Source organism: Ruditapes philippinarum, unplaced genomic scaffold (genome assembly GCF_026571515.1).
Source record: "Ruditapes philippinarum isolate M1 unplaced genomic scaffold, ASM2657151v2 ctg7505_1_1_1_1, whole genome shotgun sequence".
Taxonomy (NCBI): Eukaryota; Metazoa; Mollusca; class Bivalvia; order Venerida; family Veneridae; genus Ruditapes; species Ruditapes philippinarum.
The window spans coordinates 1-23,729 of record NW_026852022.1 but is presented as its reverse complement, the minus strand read 5'-3'; the positions used below and the strand labels follow the sequence as shown (position 1 = coordinate 23,729).

General features: G+C 31.7%; 1 protein-coding gene across 1 annotated transcript; it reads right to left on the bottom strand.

Moving 5' to 3' along the window:
* Positions 1-12,538: 12,538 nt before the first annotated feature.
* Positions 12,539-20,888, bottom strand: LOC132746914 (calpain-5-like). Its single transcript, XM_060736193.1, has 7 exons — positions 20,816-20,888; positions 20,127-20,304; positions 18,841-18,954; positions 17,457-17,653; positions 16,782-16,909; positions 14,854-14,990; positions 12,539-13,823 (listed from the first exon to the last, which is right to left on the bottom strand). The coding sequence occupies exons 2-7, from the start codon at positions 20,301-20,303 to the stop codon at positions 13,629-13,631; spliced, it is 948 nt and encodes a 315-aa protein (XP_060592176.1). The 5' UTR covers position 20,304; positions 20,816-20,888; the 3' UTR covers positions 12,539-13,628.
* Between the last annotated feature and the right edge of the window lie 2,841 nt (positions 20,889-23,729).

Here is a 23,729-nt window from a genome sequence, read left to right as displayed (position 1 = left end):
TTTTAATTTTGGCGAGACCTGAAACAGAAACTAGATTTTCTGTACTTGTAAGGAAAACGTATGTCAAATATCCCCCTTGATATATGTAATCATTTCATTTCTGGCATATATTAAGTGACATACAAAATCAAATGTAAAATTAGAATCTAGTGTCATCTGAGTTGAGAAATCGAATTTTTCACACCTATAATAATAATAATTAATATTAGCATGTTAAAATCATGATGCATGCATTTACATGTACTAATAACTAGAACTCCGCGAGTCGCATTGTGAACAGTATAGATGTCACTTAGTTCTTCTAATAAATATAGGTATTAAGAACACCTCTCTTACAATTTCATGTACCTTTAACTTAAGTGGCATTTCAACTGATTGTAACGTTTGCCGTAATGACTGCTTTGATGCGCAACTGCGTGTTGTTGTAGTGAGTAGCTTCGTGTTTTTCGCTTACAGCTTACAGCCTCACCGCTGGCTACCACCTAGTGGGAACCGGGGAGCCACTTGTAAGCCTTCCCTGCCAGTTATAGCCTCTCATGCAGTAAGACCGCTGTGGCCCATTTATGGGACCTCCCCGAGGTGGCAAACGGAAACTGGGCACCTTGTGGCCCCAGGCTAAACCACTCGGTCTTGGAGGATCTAGGCCCCTAAAGGCATGGCTTGCATGGCCCACCGGTGTGTGGATATGCCCTGAAGCCTGCTAACCTAGAACCCAGCTATGGGTCAAAATAGCTCCACAGCCTCGTGGATTAACAAATGGCCTGTCACAACCTGGGTGACAGTAGCTGGAACGACGAGCACCATCATAACCGGTGTAACGGCAATCCAGCAGTGGTCTCTGAGCACAACAGCCCGAGTTAGATGGGAACGGTGGAGAAGGACAACTCTTATACCAAACCAAGGGAGACAACCCTTTCAAAATCACCACTGCCTTGTGGTCAGTCGTTGGGTCGGCAAGGGCTTTGGGTGAGGTAACCCTAACCAACCTAGAGAGTTGAAATCGGAGATGCTGGGCCATTGGCACTCTCTAACAAACCACTGCATCACGTAACCAACGCTATGACTACACGAAACAAGCGTGATCGTGTATAGCGAACGCCAGTAAGTAAGTAACTGATTGTAACAATGCTACAACCCTACAATAAAACTGTTATATCATCAAAAAAAACAAAAACATGGAAAGGTTTTATACTGACAGATCAAATGGAAAAAATTCCAAATTTGGAGGTAATCAAACATATCATGCTTATTGTGACCAAGTTATGCTCTCGACAAGCCTATTAAGTAAGAAAATTAACAAATGGCAATTACTCAAAATATCATGGAAGTGCAGAGTACATAGTACATAGTACCGGTTAATGTGCACTGCACTTCTTCTCAATGAGATCTATCATCCTATGAAGTTCCAAGTCCTTAACTTTTATAGTTTAGGTGAGATCAACAGGACAAAAAAAAGAAAATTAACAATGGGCAATGACAAAAAAAAACATGAAGTACAGAGTAAACGATTTTATGCACTACACTTCATCTCAATGAGATCTACCAGCCCCTGAAGTATATGTCCATAGCTTTTATAGTTAAGGAGAAATGGCCCGGACAAAATTACATATCAAAATTAACAAATGGCAATTACTCAAAAATAATAATTGCAGAGTACAAGTTTTTGTGCACTGCACTTCTTCTCAATGAGATCTATCATCCTATGAAGTTTCAAGTCCATAGCTTTTATATTTTAAGAGAAATGGCCGGGACAACAAGTATGAAAATTTACAAAGGGCAATAACTAAAAACTTAAGAAGTACAGAGTAACGATTCTTGGGCTGCACTTTGAGTCATTTAACGAAGCATGTATACAAAGTTTGAAGTAAATATGACTAATAAAGACCGCATTATGCTCTAGACAAGCCTAAGGAGATGCCGCCGACGACAAAGGATCCCCTGTACATGTATGTCGCCTTTATCAAGGCGACACAAAACACGTTTTTATGACGAGTGGGCATTTATAAACGTTTAAAGCTTTGTGTTAAATCCTTACATGTTGTAAATTATTGATTTCATGCTATGTAATATTTATTTACAAAATTTAAAATCAAAATTACTTCTATTTACTGCCACCCGCAATGTGTTATTATTGCTATTTTGTTACCCTGTAACAGTAAAAATTCTTTAGTCACATGGTACACTAAGTCTTGCATTTACAGTAGAAATAACTCCTATTGGCCTTTGAGAAATTAACATTAGGAAACAAGTGAGATGTAATACAACTTGATAAGAAACAGGAATAAATCGAGATTTTGGCAACTGCCACATCTGAAAAAAAATCTTTCGTTTGCGTGTCAGCATGTGTACAACAAGAAGCAACAATAAAAACCATATTAATGATAAAAATCGTCAAATATTTAGACCGGCAACATGTTGTTTTGACGAAAAAATAAAACAAAAAAACAAAATATGTATATTAATTATCATAGCTGTTTTATTAGCATACTTTCATATTTATAAAAATGGACGGATAATACAAATACTATTAGAAAGGTCTACAGCAAAGATAGAAATTCATAGAGTTATAAACTAGGATATCAAATTACTAATCAACAATGCCATTGATTAATCATATCAATAATTAGATTAAACAAGCATTTGATAGTATTGCGGGCAATACAGTAGTCCCCTACCGGTCCCTCAAAAAGTTCTTTAATTGTCATACACTCCTGTGTATTGCCATTTATAATGAATTTGAGGATGAAGTCTGTATTTGAAAATATCGACCACAAAAAATAATAAAATAAGTTTGTCTATATCACAGTAATGTGTTAAGTTTCCATGCTTAGTAAGGAAATTATGTTTATACAACCTTGTCATATTATTACGATGTGGGATTTTAAAGTAAATCCTATAAGGATCAATGAAGAAGTTGGAGTGAAAATACCAGTTTCTCGAAAAAAATCTAAGTTCAAGGGGGACATAATTCTGGAAATAGTCTTGCTAGAGTATTTAACCTTCTCAAAAATGTCGAGTGATAAAAAGAAACATATATATGAAGTTTGAAGTAGATACATTAGGAAATAAAGAAGTTATTTAAAAAAGACAACATTTTTTCCCCTAAAAAATCTAAGTTCAAGGGAGGTAATACTGATATTTTTTGTGCTAGAGTTATAAACCTTGTCACATATGATGTGGTTGATGACCAGAAACTTATATTTAAAGTTTGAAGTAAACACCTTAAGAAATAAAGAACATATAGTGAAAAAGCTGAAAAATTTAAATCAGAAATCTTGAAATTCAGGCTATTTGTTGCCATAGCAACCAGAATTTTCAACATAGGAAGAAAAGAAAAAGATGTGCATAATCTCCAGACTGCCATCTACCCATATTTCAAGTTTCATAAAAATATTTTCAGTACTTTTTGAGTTATCACTGGATCCAGTTTATGTGTTAAATTTGCCATATTTTCAGACTATTTGTTGCCATAGCAACCAGAATTTTCAACATAGGAAGAAAAGAAAAAGATGTGCATAATCTCCAGACTGCCATCTACCCATATTTCAAGTTTCATAAAAATATTTTCAGTACTTTTTGAGTTATCACTGGATCCAGTTTATGTGTTAAATTTGCCATATTTTCAGACTATTTGTTGCCATAGCAACCAGAATTTTCAACATAGGAAGAAAAAAAAAAGACGTGCATAATCTCCATACTGCCATCTATCCATATATCAAGTTTCATAAAAATATTTTCAGTACTTTTTGCGTTATCGCGGGATCCAGTTTTGTGGACGGACGGACAGACAGACAGACAGACAGACAGACGGACAGACAGACAGACGGACAGACGGACGGAGGGTAAACCTAAAGTCCCCTCCGGTTAAACCGGTAGGGGACTAAAAAATTGTCATATGTCGCGGTTAGAATTGGAATATAGCCCAGATGGGACCAGCCCATTAGGCAGTAACAAGGCTTTCCAAGTTACCTCCCTATTGCGAGTTCCCGAAGGACGGATATTCCGATCTGAACCGCAAACATAAGTCAGATATTTTTTCTTGCATGTTCTACCATATTACATTATAGTTTAAATGGTATCAATTTCATTCATAATGGTAAAATTACGTCAGCCTAAGCGTGCCATTGTACAGCACGCGACTCCTCTTGCACTCCAAATGCAAGATAAAATTTCCGACATGGGTAAAACAAACGGAAACGCTAGTCTGATATGCAAGAAAAGAATATTAAATATAAACTAGAACTATCACTAAATGTGATTAATACCCCCACAAGACTGCTTCAGAAGTGAGGATGTTACTAGTAACAGAATACCTTGTAAAAGAATTGAAATATAGAGTTATGGTTGTGGGCAATTAAAGATAGTTGTGGTTCTTGTATATTGCATTTCCTTTCAATGTGGTTGACCATTGAAGAAGTTTTATTGAATTACTCTGTAATAAGTCCAGAAATACAAAGAAAAGGAACAAAGGGCAATAACTCTATAAATACTGAAGATGGAGTTATAGTTCTTGTGCACTGCACTTCCTCCTCTTTTTGTGCTTGACCATTGTATGAAGTTGTTTTGAATTTCAACCAGTACGTTTTAAGTTATGCTCCAGACAAGGAAAAGTATCAAAGGGCAGTAACTCTGTATTTTGTCAAAATGGAGTTATGGCTCTTATGCACTGCACTTCCTTTTAATGTCCTTGACAACTGTATGAAGTTGTATTGAATTTCAAACAGTAGTTTTCAAGTTATGCTCTGGACAAGGAAAAGTAACAAAGGGCAATAACTCTGTAATTTGTCAAGATGGAGTTATGGTTCTTGTGCACTGCACTTTCTCTCAATGTGCTTGACCATTGTATGAAGTTATATTGAATTCCAACCATTAGTCTTCAAGTTATGCTCCGGACAAAAAAAGCAATGGAAAAGTAACAAAGGGCAGTAACTCTGTAATTAGTCAAGATGGAGTTATGGTTCTTGTGCACTGCACTTCCTCTCAATGTGCTTGACCATTGTATGAAGTTATAATGAATTCCAACAATTAGTCTTCAAGTTATACTCCGGACAAAAGAAAGCAATGGAAAAGTAACAAAGGGCAATAACTCTGTAATTACTTTAGATAGAGTTATGGTTCTTATGCACTGCACTTCCCCTTACTGTGTTTGACAATTGTATGAAGTTGTTTTGAATTCCAACCAGTAATTTTCAAGTTATGCCCCGGACAAGGAAAAGTAACAAAGGGCAATAACTCTGTAATAAGTCAAGACAGAGTTATGGTTCTTGTGCACTGCACTTCCTCTCAATGTGCTTAACCATTGTATGTAGTTATATTGAATTCAAACCATTAGTCTTCAAGTTATGGTCCGGACAAAAGAAAGCAATGGAAAAGTAACAAAGGGCAATTACTCTGTAATTACTTTAGATAGAGTTATGGTTCTTGTGCACTGCACTTCCCCTTATTGTGTTTGACAATTGTATGAAGTTGTTTTGAATTCCAACCAGTAGTTTTCAAGTTATGCCCCGGACAAGGAAAAGTAACAAAGGGCAATAACTCTGTAATAAGTCAAGATAGAGTTATGGTTCTTGTGCACTGCACTTCCTCTCAATGTGCTTGACCATTGTATGTAGTTATATTGAATTCCAACCATTAGTCTTCAAGTTATGGTCCGGACAAGGAAAATGCAACGGACGTCTGGACCGACCGACCGACCAACCACCGGGTGACTCCTATATACCCCCCCCCCCCCAAACTTCGTTTTTGGGGGTATAATTACTATTCACATATCAAATATTAGCGGAAAATAAAATGGTATGATGAAGAATATATTCAATGTCATTCAGGTACTAAAACCATTCAGATATGAAATAATTCAGAATGGGACACCTGAAGCCTTCCTACACTGTGTGTTTATCAAAAATATCATTTCAGAAAATAATGTAACGGAAGTTATTGTTCAAATGAGAATACCTTTTTTTCATTTTATTTACAGAATAAAGTAAATAGATACAAAAATAAAATTGTTAACCCACAAGGCTTAAAACAAAGATTTCTTTTGTCACTCATTATTAAAAAAAGAAACAAAGAAACAAACACAAAACAACAATTTTGTACAAATCTTACAAATTTTTTCCAGCATTTAATCATTATGGAGTAGACTAGCTTTTTCACAAGGAAAATGAAACCACAGGAAGGCATGCTCCAAAAATGTTATTTTGACAAACGTTAAAATCTATTTAAAATACCGGTTAAATATCTATTTACTATGACAGAAAAGGTGCAATTTCATTTCTGGCCTTCATGACCTTGAAGTATCAACCCGCAATAAGTAAGACATCAGCCAAAAAAAAAAGAGAGTATATCTTTAACTTACAATATATTGTCACCTTAGTACAGTAATGGGTTAATTCTTACTTAATCATTTTAGGAGTTAACACATTACTGCATTAAGGTGACAATATTAATTATTGTCTCTTTAAAAAAAATTATGAAATCATTCTGCAGACATGACTTACTTTTGATTTATATACAATATGTTGTGTAATGAGGTAGCATAACATGTATTGCAAAGTGCAAGCTTTATTCTACCGTTCCTATCAATGAACTCTAAATATAAAATTTTATATAATATTATTAAGTGTCGATGGAATAGAAAAAAAAAATCTTTTTTCAAAATACAGAAGATTTTTTTTCAAATTGTAGAAACTAGAGTACATTATAAAACATATTATTATTTTCCCAATTCCTATATTTTTTTTTCAATTTGTAGAAACTTAAATATATTATAAAACATAATATTATCTTCCCAATACACATATTTTTCTTGGTAGAAACCAAAATCATATTAAAAAACATATTATTATTTGCCCAATACACATAAGAAATATTCTTTCACTTTCAAATTGTAGAAACTAAAAACATACTATAAGACATGTTATTTTTCAGATTAAACATATCAAGAATTTGTGTTGATTAGTTCCCTAATATTATTCTAGACATTAAAAGAGGACAAAAGCAACCACAAAAATATATTATTGCACTATCTACTTTACATAGTATTATATCACAGAAAAATCACAAAGTTTGATGCAACAAAATAACCAATGGCGTTTTACAACAAAAGCTTTCTGTTAGACAGCACGCTTGAACTTTCTCAGTGCTTGAAAGTAAGATAAGGGGAAAAACTCTGAAAAACGTAACTGAGAGTTATTGCCCATGATGTTAAATAATAAGAGGATATTTTTTCGTTTGCGTGAAATATGGAATATATTTTCACGAAACATGATAAAATGCCACATATTTTCACGAGCCGGTACGGCGAGTGAAAATATGTGGCATTTTATCATGTTGAGTGAAAATATATACCATATTTCACGAAAAACGAAAAAATAACCTTTTTATTTAATTTCATTATCAAAGAAAATGGTAACGAATCCCCGTGCTTGCTACCAACTGCAATTGTACAGCGCGCAGTAATTAATGCGTAAGCACGCGCTGTTTGGCGCTACATTGTGACGTCATGTAAACAACTCTTTAATCGTCTGTACAGCGTTAATTATTGACTTAAAGATATTGGTGTTCGGATTAATTTTCTTAGTTAGACCATTTTCTATCATGCTAGATAGTTTTCAAAACAATATTCAAGAAAAATTTGTTTTGTATTCATCAGATTTTTCAAACAAAACGGCGAAAGAAGTCCCTTAAAATAAATATGAGTTTTGACTCCGCCCACTTTCATATTTATATTTCATATTTATTTTTAAAAAATATGAAATATATTTGACTAATATAGCACCATATTTCATGGGTAAAATTAAATAATCACAGAGAACATATGTGTGATTAGATTCAAACCATATCATAGTAAAAACTCAACCAAAGTGTGATGGCGATGACAACGACGACTGAGTACATTTAAAGCTCTCCCTATTTGAGTACATTTAAAGCTCTCCCTATTTGAGTACATTTAAAGCTCTCCCTATTTGAGTACATTTAAAGCTCTCCCTATTTGAGTACATTAATTTTAAAGCTCTCCCTATCTGAGTACATTTAAAGCTCTCCATATCTGAGTACATTTAAAGCTCGATCTCCCTATCTGAGTACATTCAAAGCTCTCCCTATTCTTTATATAGTCGGACTGAAAATGACTGATGTTTACAAATAAATCAATGTAAAAAGCAATAAATTATGATTTACAAATACATGTACATGTAAATAAATGTATAAAGCAATTATGTTTTTTTTTTTCAATCTAGATACTAAAACTAAGCAAAATTAACATGCATTTAATTATCAAAGTATTACAAAAATATAATATATATATATACATGTATATCAGCATTTAAGGACTGAGGCACTTTGTTTTAATATCATTATACTTATGACTATATTTTAATGTAGCAAAATACATCTTCAATTATGAAAGTGAAAATTTACAGCATGCCTCCAGACTTATGAAGATTTTGAAATCGTTTTTTAAGAGTAAAATAATGTGAAGTGAACAGAGAATGTAATTTACAAATTGCAACAACAGCACTTACAATCCATGTAAATTAACATAGTGGTCAAAATATGCAGAAATAGCCCTAACTGTGTTAGTGATGCAGTAGCAACATGGTCATATATACTGTAAAATCAGTAATTAATCACACTATTACATGAATCTTCAATGTTTTTTCTTTCCTTTAAAATCGTAGTTCATTTTTCTCAAATTTGGTTTTGAAATTTGAAATAATTTGGCTAAATTGGAAATGATTTATACATTAACATGTATAAATTGTTAATATTAGATAATTACAGAATCATAATTATGCAATTTGTTTAAAAGGAAAAGCAAACATTTATTTTCATGTTTTAAAAATACGGTTAACTTCCACTGATATTTTAAGTTTAAGGAGCACCACTTTGGCAAAAAAGCCTAAAACATAAAATCCTAACACAGATCAAGTGAAGGACTTAAAACGGAAATCTGCAAGAGATAGTAAAGTTGTACTCAGTATTAAATTGAGTTTCAATTTTTGCTGTGATTCTAAGCCAGATTTCAGTGAAAAGCACAACTTACTGGTCCGAACCTTTATCAAATCTCGGAAATAAATTTCCTTCCCCATTTGTCAAAAAAAAACAACAACACCGAAGTGGAGTCCCTGTAAAGTCTGTATACATTTTAGCTATTCTTAGTGACCATGACACGAAACTTTGAAACTGTTTTCTTATTCTTACGGCCAAGTCTTGTGAAAATTTTAACAAAAGTATCTCTTACCTAACATGCTTGAACTATATAATTATAATAGAAAACAAAATGTAATATTCCCTTACATAACAACAAGACTAAATTGTTATAACAAATATAACATCAATTCTAGTTAGTTATAGTATCATTTTTGTATAGTTATTAAACACCAGTGTCAATTCTATATAGTTAAAGCATGAATTCAAGAATAGTTATAGCATAAATTGTGTGACATATTCATAGTATTACGTCTATACAATTATAGCATTCATACTGTAACAGTTTAAACATCACTTTTAAAGAGTTACAGTGTCAATTATATCAATTGAGTTACAGTGTCAAATCTTAACAATAAAAATATCAATTGAGTTACAGTGTCAATTCTTAACAATAAAAATATCATTTGAGTTACAGTGTCAATTCTTAACAATTAAAATATCATTTGAGTTACAGTGTCAATTCTTAACAATTAAAATATCATTTGAGTTACAGTGTCAATTCTTAACAATTAAAATATCATTTGAGTTACAGTGTCAATTCTTAACAATTAAAATATCATTTGAGTTACAGTGTCAATTCTTAACAATTAAAATATCATTTGAGTTACAGTTCCCCTAACAATTACAATATCAATTGAACTACAGTGTCAATTGTTAACAACTAAAATATCATTTGAGTTACAGTGTCAATTCTTAACATTTAAAATATCATTTGAGTTACAGTGTCAATTCTTAACAATAAAAATATCATTTGAATTACAGTGTCAATTCTTTACAATAAAAATATCATTTGAGTTACAGTGTCAATTCTTAACAATTAAAATATCATTTGAGTTACAGTGTCAATTCTTAACAATTAAAATATCAATTTTGTAGACAGCTGCACAGTCAATTCTTAACAATAAAAATAATCATAAAATCAATTTAGATAGTTACAGTGTCAGTTCTATAACAGATATCACATCAATTCTATAACAGTTATAGCATCAATATTTTACAGTTATGACATAAATTCAATCACAGTTACAGAACATTGACCCTTTAATAGTTATAATTAATTCAATCACAGTTATAGAACATTGACCCTTTAATAGTTATAACTTCAGCAGTATAACAGAGTTAGTTCTGCATCAATATTCTATAACACAGAGATAACTGTAGAGGAACAATAACTGATATATAATTGGCAATATGAGATATGATTAAAGAATCAATGGTTAGTGAGATATTTCTCTCTATATTTTGAGCATTGCTATTTGTTCTTTAAGTTTTATTATACATCTGACAAATAAATCATTGATATAACAACAATATTAGAAAATAACTAGTCATAAAATGCATGTAATTCTATTGGCACAACTGGATAATTATATATAGGCACAACTGGATAATTATATATATGAGATAAAATCCTAATTACAATATACAAAAGTATTACATAAAACAAGAGCGGTCCATACGAGAGAGAGCTCGACTATTCTAAGTGCTTGTCAGTAAGAAAAGGGGCATAACTGTAAAAAGCAGCATTATGGGATCTGTGCCCATCATGCTAGATAATTACAGAACACAAATGTGAACTAATTGCAGTAGTTTTCTGGATACCAACTTACCAAAGTGTGGCATTAACATAGGGGTGAACATCTTTGAATAGTCAAGCTAAAAAAACGGTGCATTCTTGTAGAAATAGTGCTAGGGCAATTACAACAAGAGACGGTTATGTGTGTAAGGAATGAAGGCCTTACACATGCTTGAGATTATGTGTGTACATACTGAGAGCCTATTAACAAAGCAGAGTGAGTAATTGTTAAAAAAATGAAGGTTTTAAACACCAAGATGGTAACGTATTTTCCTGTCAATAGGCCGCTGTACTGTATAGACTGTACACTTTTAAATTTACAATTTTAGAAATTAGAACAATCATAAAGGCCACAAGTTGCTTAATATGTAAACAGCATTTATTTGATATTAGAGTCTGTGCTAAGATAAGGGTCTGCATACATACAAATAAAGTGAGATGACAAAATGATAGTAATCTATGACATGCTTAAAGGTAAACAAAACAAGCAATTATCATAGTATTGCAAGCAATCCATAAGTCCCCTACCGGTTAGAACCCCAGCAACATTCTGAAGGGCCATTGGCCATTCACTTATGTTTCTATTTTAAGTAAATTTATTGAAAAAGTTCTTTAAAAGTGATCACAGGAAACAGTTTTTATGTACAGACAGACAGACGGACTGAAGGACACTCTAAAGTTATTTTTTTAACATCCCTGTTATCAAAATATAACATTTTTAAAAGCAAAATTTTTAAAAAGGAGATAACTCTTGAAATAAAGATGCAAGATGTCATACATGATGTGAGTGTAACAAAGAACAATTAGTAATGAAGGTATGAATAATGAATGTTTATTTTGAATATGAAGTAAATGGAAGTTAAAAGAACAAATAGGAAAAATTAAAAGTTTAAGAAGGAGATTATTCTGGAAATATGGATGCTAGATTTATAAACCTTGTCATAATTATTATTATGATGTGGGAGTTTGAAGAAAATCCTATCATGATTGAAGAAGTTGGAGTAAAAATTACCAATTTCTCAAAGTTCAAAAGGGGCATAATTCTGGAAATAGTCTTGCTAGAGTATTGAACTTTCTCACAAAAGTTGAGTGATAATAAGAAACATTTATATTAAGATTGAAGTAGATACATTCAGAAAAAAAGAAGTTTTTAAAAAAAAAAACAATATTTTTTCATGAAAATTTTAAGTTCAAGGGAGGTAATTCTGATAAATTTTGTCCTAGAGTTGTAAACCTTGTCACATATGATGTGGTTGATGACTAGCAACTTATATTTAAAGTTTGAAGTAAATACCTTAAGAAATAAAGAACTTAAAGTGAAAAAACTTAAAAACTAGAATCAGAAATCTTGAAATTCAGTCTATTTGTTGCCATAGCAACCAGAATTTTCAGCATAGGAAAAAAAGAAAAAGACGTGCATAATCTCCATACTGCCATCTATCCATATGTTAAGTTTCATAAACATATTTTCAGTACTTTTTGCGTTATCGCTGGATCCAGGTTATGTGTAAAATTTGCCATATTTTCAGTCTATTTGTTACCATAGCAACCAGAATTTTCAATATAGGAAGAAAAGAAAAAGACGTGCATAATCTCCATACTGCCATATATCAAGTTTCATTAAAATATTTTCAGTACTTTTTGCGTTATCGCGGGATCCAGTTTTGTGGACGGACGGACGGACGGACGGACAGACGGACGGAGGGTAAACCTAAAGTCCCCTCCGGTAAACCGGTAGGGGACTAATTACATTTATCTTTGTGTAGAACACCAAACATGGCGTAATAATGATTAAAGTGAAGTAAAAGACAGCTCTGAAATATTTTTTTGAATGAGCATTTTTTGAGATATTTATAAATATATAACTCAAGACTTGATGATTATATCTTTGACCTCATTGCGTAACTTTCACACATGCATATCCTTATGCTTCTATTTCTATAAGCATGCTGATAAAATGGTAACATTTATGACTATGAGGAGAGAATTGTTGCATAATTAAATTATAAGGCATTGAATAATTAACACTAAACCATAAAATGTTGCATTTGTGGGTGTAAAATTGCTGACTTTTAATTAAAAATTCTGATACTTAAAGAAAAAGAACAATCAACAAATATATCTTTTTTGTGGGAATAAAATTGCTAACTTTACATCACAAATTCTATACCTATAAAAATAGAACAATCAACATATAAATCTATTTTGTGAGTATAAAATTGCTGACTTTTCATTACAAATTCTGATACTTATAAAATAGAACAATCAACATACATCATACTAACATATATCTTGTTAAGTGTAACAGTATTGTAATTATTAATACAGTGTAATCTCTGCACTGTGACCCTCTGTATAACAATTACTTTGTTACAACAACAGTATCATTTCCTCCCGTAGTCAAATTTCAGTATATTTAAATTAACCTTACTAGAATACCTCTAAACAACAACCAAAATGTTTTTTTGTCTCCAAAAGGGTGTTTCTCTGCAGAGATTATATTGTAACATAAACATGAAAAATGTTTAAGAAGAAACAAAATTGTCCCATAAATTCATATAAATATGTTCTGATATAATAATTAACTTATCAAAACTCTGTTTTTTTTTATTTTTGATGTCTACATTATCCGTTTTCAAATCAGAGCACATGCATCAATCAATATCATAAAAAATTAAAATGTGCTGAAATGGATATCAATTCACCAAATTTTAAGGGTGCCGAGTTGTAGGATATTAAAAATGCTGAATTGTCATATTTCAAAAATGCAAAGTTATAAAAATTAACAAGTGCTGAACCATCAGACTACTTGATTTTACAAATATCACATATTGTTAAATTTTTACACAATGGACATGTTATCTGTGTGAAAGACTTTGAGCCAGAGACCACCTGGTTTGGAGATTAGCCCTTCTTTACCTTTGGCTGCAAGGTTATATCTCTTGATTATGTTGCCACCTGTATACTGATGAGGGTTGTCCATGGGAAGTGTGGCGAAGCCCATAAACTGATCCTTAAATATGTTGTGGTTCCAAACCTGTTAAAAGGAAATTGTAATTTTTGTATGTTACAAATTGATCTATTGGCTTTAACCAATTGTGTGCTTGCTGACCAATAAGGTAAATATGGATAACATTGAATTAGAAATCAAGGTATCTCTGGTTTGATCCTCGGATGAGGTGTAATTTCTCCATGACAATTGATCCTAGACTTTGTGTCTAATGATCAACAGTCCTGTCTCTCAGGACTGATAAGGACAAAATTATGTGGAATGAGTAGTTTGTCAATTGTGGAGAAATTGGTAATTGCAAAATAGGAAGACTGTGGGTCAAAGGATTCATATGTTATTGGGCGTACAATCTTTTTGAAGTCAAGGCCCCTGTGACCTTGACCTATAACATGTATAATCCAGTGACTTCAAAATCAATTCAGGTCATCTAATGGTCATTACTAACCACCATGCAAAATATGAAGACTGTGAGTCAACGATTCTTAAGTTATTGGGCAATCAAGCTTTTTTAAGGCTCTCCTGACCTTGACCTTTGACCTAGTGACCTCAGAATCAATAGTGGTAATCTAATAGTCATAACCAACCGCAATACCAAGTATAAAGACTGTTGATCAAAGCATTCTAAAGCAATTGAGCTGACAAGCTTTGCCCCTGTGACCTTGCACTTAAACCAAATGACCTCAAAATCAATATGGGTCATCTTATAAGCATGACTAATTTCAATACCAAATTTGAAGACTGTAGGGCAAAGGAATCTTAAGTAATTTAGCGGACAAGGAAAAACCAATGGCAGGCCAGCGATTCCAGTATACCCCCCTTACAACTTTGTTGTGCAGGGGTATAAATATGCAGTAATGGCCCCTAACTGTGTAAGTCACACAGTAGAAATACAGCGATGAATACTGCAGTCATTTATTGCACAGAGCATACAAAACTATAACTTGAATCTTTGTACCTTTCTTAAAATCTTTGTACATTTTTCACAAAATTTATAGTCTTCAAATATTTTGGACACATGCAGCTTTAAGTGTTAAAAGCAATGTATACATAAACTAACCTCAATAATAACATCCTGGTTAGGTTTCTTTCTGTAAAGTGTGAAACGATCATTCCATTCAGGGTTTAAGGTATCTTCCTTGTGGTAATTCTGTAAAGTTCTACCCTCATATTTCACAACACAGTATGGGTCTGCAGCTGAAATAGATATGTCTCACATGGAATGTCTTAATACAAAAGATAAGGTCATAATCATGTTGACTTTTAATCTTTATACATTAAAGTAAAACATCTTTTTTAGATAAGAAAACCACTAACATTGTACTTTATATTACAGGTTCAAGCACTTATTCGGCCACGACCATGTTTCTTCATATGACACCAGTACTTATTGGTTCCAGGAAGTGGATTTGAAAGCGATTAATATAAGTTGCAAGAACTTGTTTCACAATCCAGCTTAAATAAATATGTTTTATTTACACAATCACTGGAAAGCTAGCCCTCTAAGGCCACTTCTTTTATATTTCTTGGTTTACAAAACCGGCGACCCGAAATATTTGTAAATTGGAAAAAAAATAAAACTGAAATTTCCACTTTTTTTTCCCCCGATGCAAAAAAAATTATCCGATAAGCGCGATAAATATGAGTACGAAAATTCGAATATTTTTGAGTACGAATCTATATAACACAACATTCGGACTACCTCGGATAACTACCACAGTTCATGGTAAAACAACATAGCGGCGCCCTTGAGCGGCACTGTTTATTTCCAAGTTGATTTTGTTGGAATTAAAGATTTGCCAACCAGACAGGGTTTTTTAAAGGCTGCCGTTGATGAGGACATCGGCACGGCTATAAGCCGTATCCTTCCTCGAGAAGATTTAATGGTTTGATTTACGATATATTTGCTAGTATATTGTTAAATTGTATTTTTCTTTTCGTCGAAATGCTCAGCCGGGACAGGTTCGGACACACATCCGATCAGTATAAACCGGGAGAAGTGCTGCTTTATAACAAGCAAACGTTCCAGACACTTTGGCCATGTCGTTCTAAAGAGCTAGCCCAGTATTTTCTAAAGATGGAAGATATTTTTGGTACATTTGTATCAAGAAAGTTAACATGAAAGCTATAGGCTACTAAGGAAAAACAACAATAAAAAGATGTTTAAATTACTGTTTTTGCTTATGTCAATAGAAGAATGACACTATTTTTGACAAAATAGTGTTTTATGTGCACCATACCAGATTTTTTTTTTTTTTACAATATACCCGATGGACCTTTTTGAGGTTTTTTTTTTTTTTTTTTTTTCGACCACCCAGTGGACATTTTTGAAAAAAAAATTTGTAAACCAAGAAAAAAAAAAGAAGTGGCCTAAGACATTTTAAAGTTTTCACTCAATAAGATATTACAAAATAATGTTTTGCTTGTTTGGGTTTGGTATCACACAACTTGACAAAACTTGTAATAGTAACAATGTATCCCTCTTTATTGGTGGAGGAAACAGATTGATGCTTCTCTTTGTATTGTTTCTGGCAAATGTAGGTACATAGAAAAGAACCACTAACCTTCTAAACATTAATGGATTATATCTTTCTTATAAAATACAATTAAAGCCCTTGATAAGATTTAATCACAATGCTGGTCCCATGCTATAGCAGTGCTAGATGAAATAGTTGGAAAAGAAAACAACTCCAAAATATCCATGTATATATGGCAATAAAATTTTACCCCTCAAGTTTTATAAATGAACCAGTCCTACAATGAATTTGGAAGAGTTTATTGCCAGTTTAGAGATATAACTGACAAAATACTTCAATAGAGCCAACAAAGCATACATGCTGGCTTGGCCCAATCAAAAGGACATAGCCTTATTCTTGTCAGACTTAAAATTAAACAAAATAAGACCTGGCTCGGCTCTTACTAACAAACTGAGACAAATCTCAACCTAAATTAGTGAAAGCCTCGCCAGGAAATGTCAGCTGTACTTACTAGAACCTTTGTCTTGAGCCTCAAGTCCATCTGCTTTCACTAGTGTTATTTGAGTGGCTGCAATCTTTGACCTCTTCATAGCAAAACCACAACAAGAACCTGGCTGTGGCTCATCATGTATAAGTTCACTGAAATAATCCAAATTATTTTTTGTTTTGTCTTTTACAGGGTAGTTGGTGGTTATACGACATTTTGACAGTTTAATTAAAGCAATTTTGACAATCCTAGGGAACTGTTTGATTTATTAATAGATGATAAAAAATATTTATGAACCAATACAGTTTTTCAAGACTTACAAAGCTTCAGTTGGTATGAAAAATAGCAAAGAGAAATAAGAAAACTTGTAACTGGTTCAATAAACCTTGTAAAACCTAAAGCAAACATGTTCAACATCATATTCTTACGTTTTAATTGACTCAGACAAGGGCCATAACTCTATTAATACCTGTCAAATAAAGAAGCTTAAACTCATAATCATGTGAAATATCTCATTCAAGTAAAAAATAAAACAGTTAAGGATTTTCAGGATATATGTACAAATAGTAAGCAGAAGGTATGGAGCAAATATATATGCCCCTGGTGTGCGAGGGCATAAAAAGTAGCAAATAATGCAGCCAACACCAAATTTCAAACCAGAAGATACCACTGTCTTTGGTAATGTAACGGTGAACTTACATCAAATTTAGGTTGTTACTAGCATACAGTCTCAAAACATAGTCTCCAGTTTGTCCAGGGTCAAACGTTGAAGGAATAACACAATAACGACCTCTCGTCAACTTCATACGGTTGAATACACTTCTTGAAAGCACAAATGGTCCGGAAGAAACACGCTCCATCCTGTCATGCATGCGATACTTCCGGTTCAAATCAGCCTAGAATTAACAATAGACAATTTTAAATTGAAGTTTTGTGATTTTAAGACTCTCCTGTTTTTATTTTTTAAATAAAATTTCAAAAGAAATCTAGATTTTCATAAACCAGCCAGGGCTTACCTAATATGTATACATGCACTTGTTTTACAATATCCTGTTATTCATAAAGTTAACACCAAATTCTCTTATAAATTATAAACTTTTTGTTATAGCTGTGGAGGATAAAATTTAAAATATCCATTTCACACCTTCAACACAGTAACTAATGAACTTCCAGAATTTCTACCATGTGACTTTCCAATATAAATCATTATTGGATCCAATGTTACCAATTCAGCCATATTTTTTTTTCATTTTCAGAGTCCAAAAAAATCATATCATATCCATATTGTATTTTAAGTTACCCTTTCGTCATCATTAATTTCTCTTGTACAAGCTACATGTATATCACTGTCATGTTTGAGATTTTTTTAATTTCTGTATCATCATGCACCTTATCACTGTGAATGTATGTTGTATGCAATGAAAGTACTTTAATGATAAAGTGTAGTCACACTGTAGACTGATATTTAACTGACATATTTCATATTTTACTTTAAATAATTATACAAGACTGTCATGTGTTTTATCTAACCTTATGTAAAAACTTATGTATTTTCTTCTTAAAAATTGGTAATGTGAAATAAGAAGATCATGATACATAGTGTACACAGCTGCATAACATATATTGGTATGGTGCCTCGTTCAACATGAATGAAAATTACACTATTTTAAGGCACTCTGCTGAGGTCAAGATGCCTCAGAACATAAAATTTGAAATTCTTGCATATATCAAGGAATGCACTTAAAATGGAAATATCTGCAAAAGATTGAAAAAATAAACGCACAATTACATTGGAAATCAAAATTTGCACATTTTTTAGGCCTGTATGAGTAAAAAGCATTTCAATACTTTTCATTTTATGTTTTATTTGCTTAGTTGAAATAATAATTAAAAGAAAACAGAGTGAGGGAATGATCGGAAATTTTGCATTTAAGTTACTTATTCAGATCTACAAAAAGTAAATAAGTCTTGAAAAAAAATATTTTCAGTCCTTTCATGACAAAAAGGAGTGGAGTTCCTTTAACAATCTGAATTTTTTTTTTAAAGAATCATTGAAATGAAATCAGTTTAATACTGAACATACCCGCAATATAGTAAATCCAATGGTATAATTATCCTTCCCTTTATCTACACGCTTATCCTGTTGTTCTAAAGACGCCATGATTTCCTCTTCATCCTCCGTGATGTCAAATATATACTGTAATATAGAAAATATTTATTATGTTGTTCTTTTGAAATATAGCAGCATATTAATCATATCATGTTGTTCTTCTGTTATATAAGAACATATTTTTTCCTGTTTCCAGTTATTTAAGAACTGTTTATCCTGTTGTTTATAGTAATATGAGAACATATTTTTCATGTTGTCTTACTTCAGTGTAAGATCATATTTATCCTGTTTTTCTTATGAAATAAAAGAACAAATTTATCCTGTTGTTTTTCTGAAATAAAATAAACTATTTATCCTGTTGTTTAACATAATATGAGAACATATTTATCATTTTGTCTAACTGTAGTGGAAGATCATATTTATCCTGTTTTTTCTTATGAAATAGAAGAACATATTTATCCTGTTGTCATACAGTAGTATCCTGTTTTTCTTATGAAATATATGAACATATTTATCCTCTTATGTACTGTAATATAATAACATATTTATCCTGTTGTTCTACTGTAACATAAGAACATATTTATCCTGCTGTTCTTCAGTAATATAAGAACATATTTATCCTGTTGCTCCTCTACAGTAATACCGGTATAAGAAAATATTTATCTTGTTGTTCTTGTGTAATACAAGAAAATATTATCCTCATATGTACTGTTATATAATAACCTATTTATCTTGTTGTTTTGAAAAAAAGCATGCTTCCCTCTTTATTCAAGTTGTGATGTCTTAAATTCACATGTCAAAAAAATAAAAATATTTTTTAAGTTCCATAATTTCATTTTCAACCTCTGTTATATCAACTATATATTGTAAAAACATCATATTTATCCTGTTGTTCAAATACTCATGTTTTCTTCTGAAACCTCTGTGATGCCTATGTAAGGTGAAATAGTACATAAAATTGTATAATGTTTCTTTAAAGACACCCTAATATCATTTAACTTCTTTATTTATGTCCAATAGATTCTGTACAAGACTAAAGATTTATCCTTGTCTTTTTACTGTAATTACATATTTATTCTTTGGTATCAAATATGCACTGAAAAGATTTATGTTTTTTTATCAATCTAGAATAAATATGTTTAACAAATTATTGCCTACTTCATTTAAATGAACTACACTTTTACCATATAATAACAGTAAACTGTTCCAGTTAATACCACTAAACTTAACATGAATATAAGCATAGTTAATTAATTCACCTGAGGATTATTCAGGAATGTAGAGTGGTTCCCGCAACCGCCAGCCCGATCTGGTCTCTTCCAGGTACCGCTCACTTTCCCTTCCCGCCAAGTTTTCTTGAAGGAGAAAAATGACATGTTGATCATATGACAGATGTCCATGCTTGTAAAGTAGTGGCAGAAATCCTCGTACGACATCCTGAATATTGACAGAATAAAATATAGAGATTATACTTAAGCTAAAACATAACATAGTTTTAGAGTATGTTTTAACACGCAGCCTCAATTGCACAAATAAATATTATTTTGAATAACCTCTCCTTATCATCTAATATTATGTCCCCAGGTTTTAGGACAAAATGTTTTCTAGCCACAATGACTAGCTAAAATGTACCCGATGATACAATAATATGCGGTGGAAAGTAGTCAAGTAATTAACACATCAGACTTTTAATTTAAGTTACTGTCTGAACCCGTGTTGAAAATTCAACCATTTTAAAGCAGCCATTCTGCACATCTATATAGTTTAATAACAAGACTCTATACACTTTATTGGTCACATAATCTAACAATTTGATATTGAAATCCATTAACTTAAATATTATCAGGTCTAAGTTCAAACAGGTTGTGTCCATTTTTAAGAGTTTAGCATTCCTGGTGAAAAGTAAGAATAAATTACTTAAATATTCTTGTATAGAAAACAATTATACCAAAACTCTCCATTGTCATCAAATGTCAGGCCAAGGTCTTTCTTCTGACTGTCACTAACTTTCTTCCATTCTGCTGACCTAAATATAGACATTACATCATCATGTATGCCCTAAATATAAACATTACATCATTATGTTTGCCCTAAATATAGACATTACATCATTATGTTTGCCCTAAATATAGACATTACATCATCATGTATGCACTAAATATAAACATTACATCATCATGTATGACCTAAATATAGACATTACATCATCATGTATGCACTAAATATAGACATTACATCATCATGTATGACCTAAATATAGACATTACATCATCATGTATGCACTTAATATAAACATTACATCATCATGTATGCCCTAAATATAAACATTACATCATTATGTTTGCCCTATATGTAGACATTACATCATCATGGATGACCTACATATAGACATTAAATCATCATGTATGCCCTAAATATAGACATTACATCATCATGTATGCACTAAATATAAACATTACATCATTATGTTTGCCCTATATGTAGACATTACATCATCATGGATGACCTACATATAGACATTAAATCATCATGTATGCCCTAAATATAGACATTACATCATCATGTATGCCCAAAATATAGACATTACATCATCATGCATGACCTAAATATAGACATAACATCATCATGCATGCCCTAAATATAGACATTAAATCATCATGCATGCCCTAATAAGGAACACATAACATATTTACAACAGATAATTGTTAATTGATTTAAAAAAATAAGATATAAAGAAAATACTAAAATATCTCTATCTCTATTTATTCATTTTTTCTTTCTTTTTGTGGTACTTCATCTACATGTTTCAAATCAATGACAAGATTCAATTAATAGATGATCCTAAATTATCTTCATCAGTAAAGTGTCAATTAATTTCAATTCAGCTTTTAAATTTCTTTACAGATATATAGGATTTTAACCAATTCTTATAACTAAAATATCTCTATTTATTCATTTTTTCTTTCTTTTTGTGGTACTTCATCTACATGTTTCAAATCAATGACAAGATTCAATTAATAGATGATCCTAAATTAACTTCACCAGTAAAGTGTCAATTAATTTCAATTTAGCATTTAAATTTCTTTACAGATATATAGGATTTTAACCAATTCTTATAACTAAAATATCTCTATTTATTCATTTTTTCTTTCTTTTTGTGGTACTTCATTAGAGGTGTAACGATTCATCGATGCATCGCGATCTGCCCTGTCCTCGATGTATGCATCGTAATGAAATTACAAATGCCAATATATTGCGATGCAATACAAATTTCATCTCCCGATGTATCGATATAGCGGGAACGTATCGCAATACACTAACAATATCTAGGAATATAAGAACAAACGTCTTTTTTGAAAGACTGAAGAAAGAAAACAGGCTTGGATGAAAACAATGAACAAGCGCGACTATTATCATATCATCGTTGTCATCTTGTTTCCCCATGTCCGCAATCATTTAACGGTAACTAACCAAATTTTATCAATTCCATATAAATGGGCTGGTGTTCTTTGAACTTGTTTATAATTAAAAAATAATTAGAGATCTATGCGTTTTCAAGAAAAAAACAACCTAAAAACATGAATTTGTAATTTTATTTAGTCGCACTTGATGTCGGATTAAAATAGTGATGATGACAACATTCCCATGTGATATTCGTCACGTATTTATACTTTCATTTCCGTTGACATCATTTTCCCGTAAAAAAACAACAAAACAAACAAACAGAAAACATGTAGACTACAAAAAAATTAGAAAGGGAAACTATAGTCAATCCTCCTTTGTCATATAATTCACGAGTTTTGGGAACATGTATAATGTGGAAGACCGGACGTCGAGTGTTTGCAAAATTTGCAAACTCAAAAAAAATAATACTCTGGGCACAAATCTTTCGAGACAACTGAGAGTGAAACGGATAAACTGTTATTTTCAAAGTTGTTGACCTATTTGTTAACCACTTGTTACTTTTTTTTTTCACAAGAAAAATCTTTAGTGGTGTATTGTAAGACTGAAATGTTAAACTGCCATATTTACAGTAGTGGACTTTAGTGTTAGAATAGTAGATATCAGTTTGCTGTTTTGGTATAATTAACAATACCTTTAATCCTTAAGTAATCAGAAAAGTAAATTGTTAAAAGATCAAAATCGGAAACCAAGTTGTAACAACAAGATAGAGTTTATTTTTTTGTTATTGTAATAGTTTTGTATAATATTCATAATTATGCTGTAAACAAATGGCCAAATTTTTATATACTAAGTCTGAAAGTCAGTATCGTGATACGTATCGCATCGCAACATAAGAATCGCAATATGCATCGCATTTCTTCAAAGTATGCAATACATATCGTGAATCGCATCGTTTTGAAAAACAAATATCGTGCTACGTATCGTGACAGAAAAAAATGGCAATGCACAGCCCTATACTTCATCTACATGTTTCAAATCAATGACAAGATTCAATTAATAGATGATCCTAAATTAACTTCACCAGTAAAGTGTCAATTAATTTCAATTTAGCATTTAAATTTCTTTACAGATATATAGGATTTTAACCAATTCTTATAACTAAAATATCTCTATTTATTCATTTTTTCTTTCTTTTTGTGGTACTTCATCTACATGTTTCAAATCAATGACAAGATTCAATTAATAGATGATCCTAAATTAACTTCACCAGTAAAGTGTCAATTAATTTCAATTTAGCATTTAAATTTCTTTACAGATATATAGGATTTTAACCAATTCTTATATCAAATCAACTAGTACACGAGGGTGTCACAACAGCATTTAACTGCAAAGTAATCAAAAGGGTTCTAAAAAAAAGTTCAGTGATATTTAAAATATGCCATTGCCGAGTGTATTTT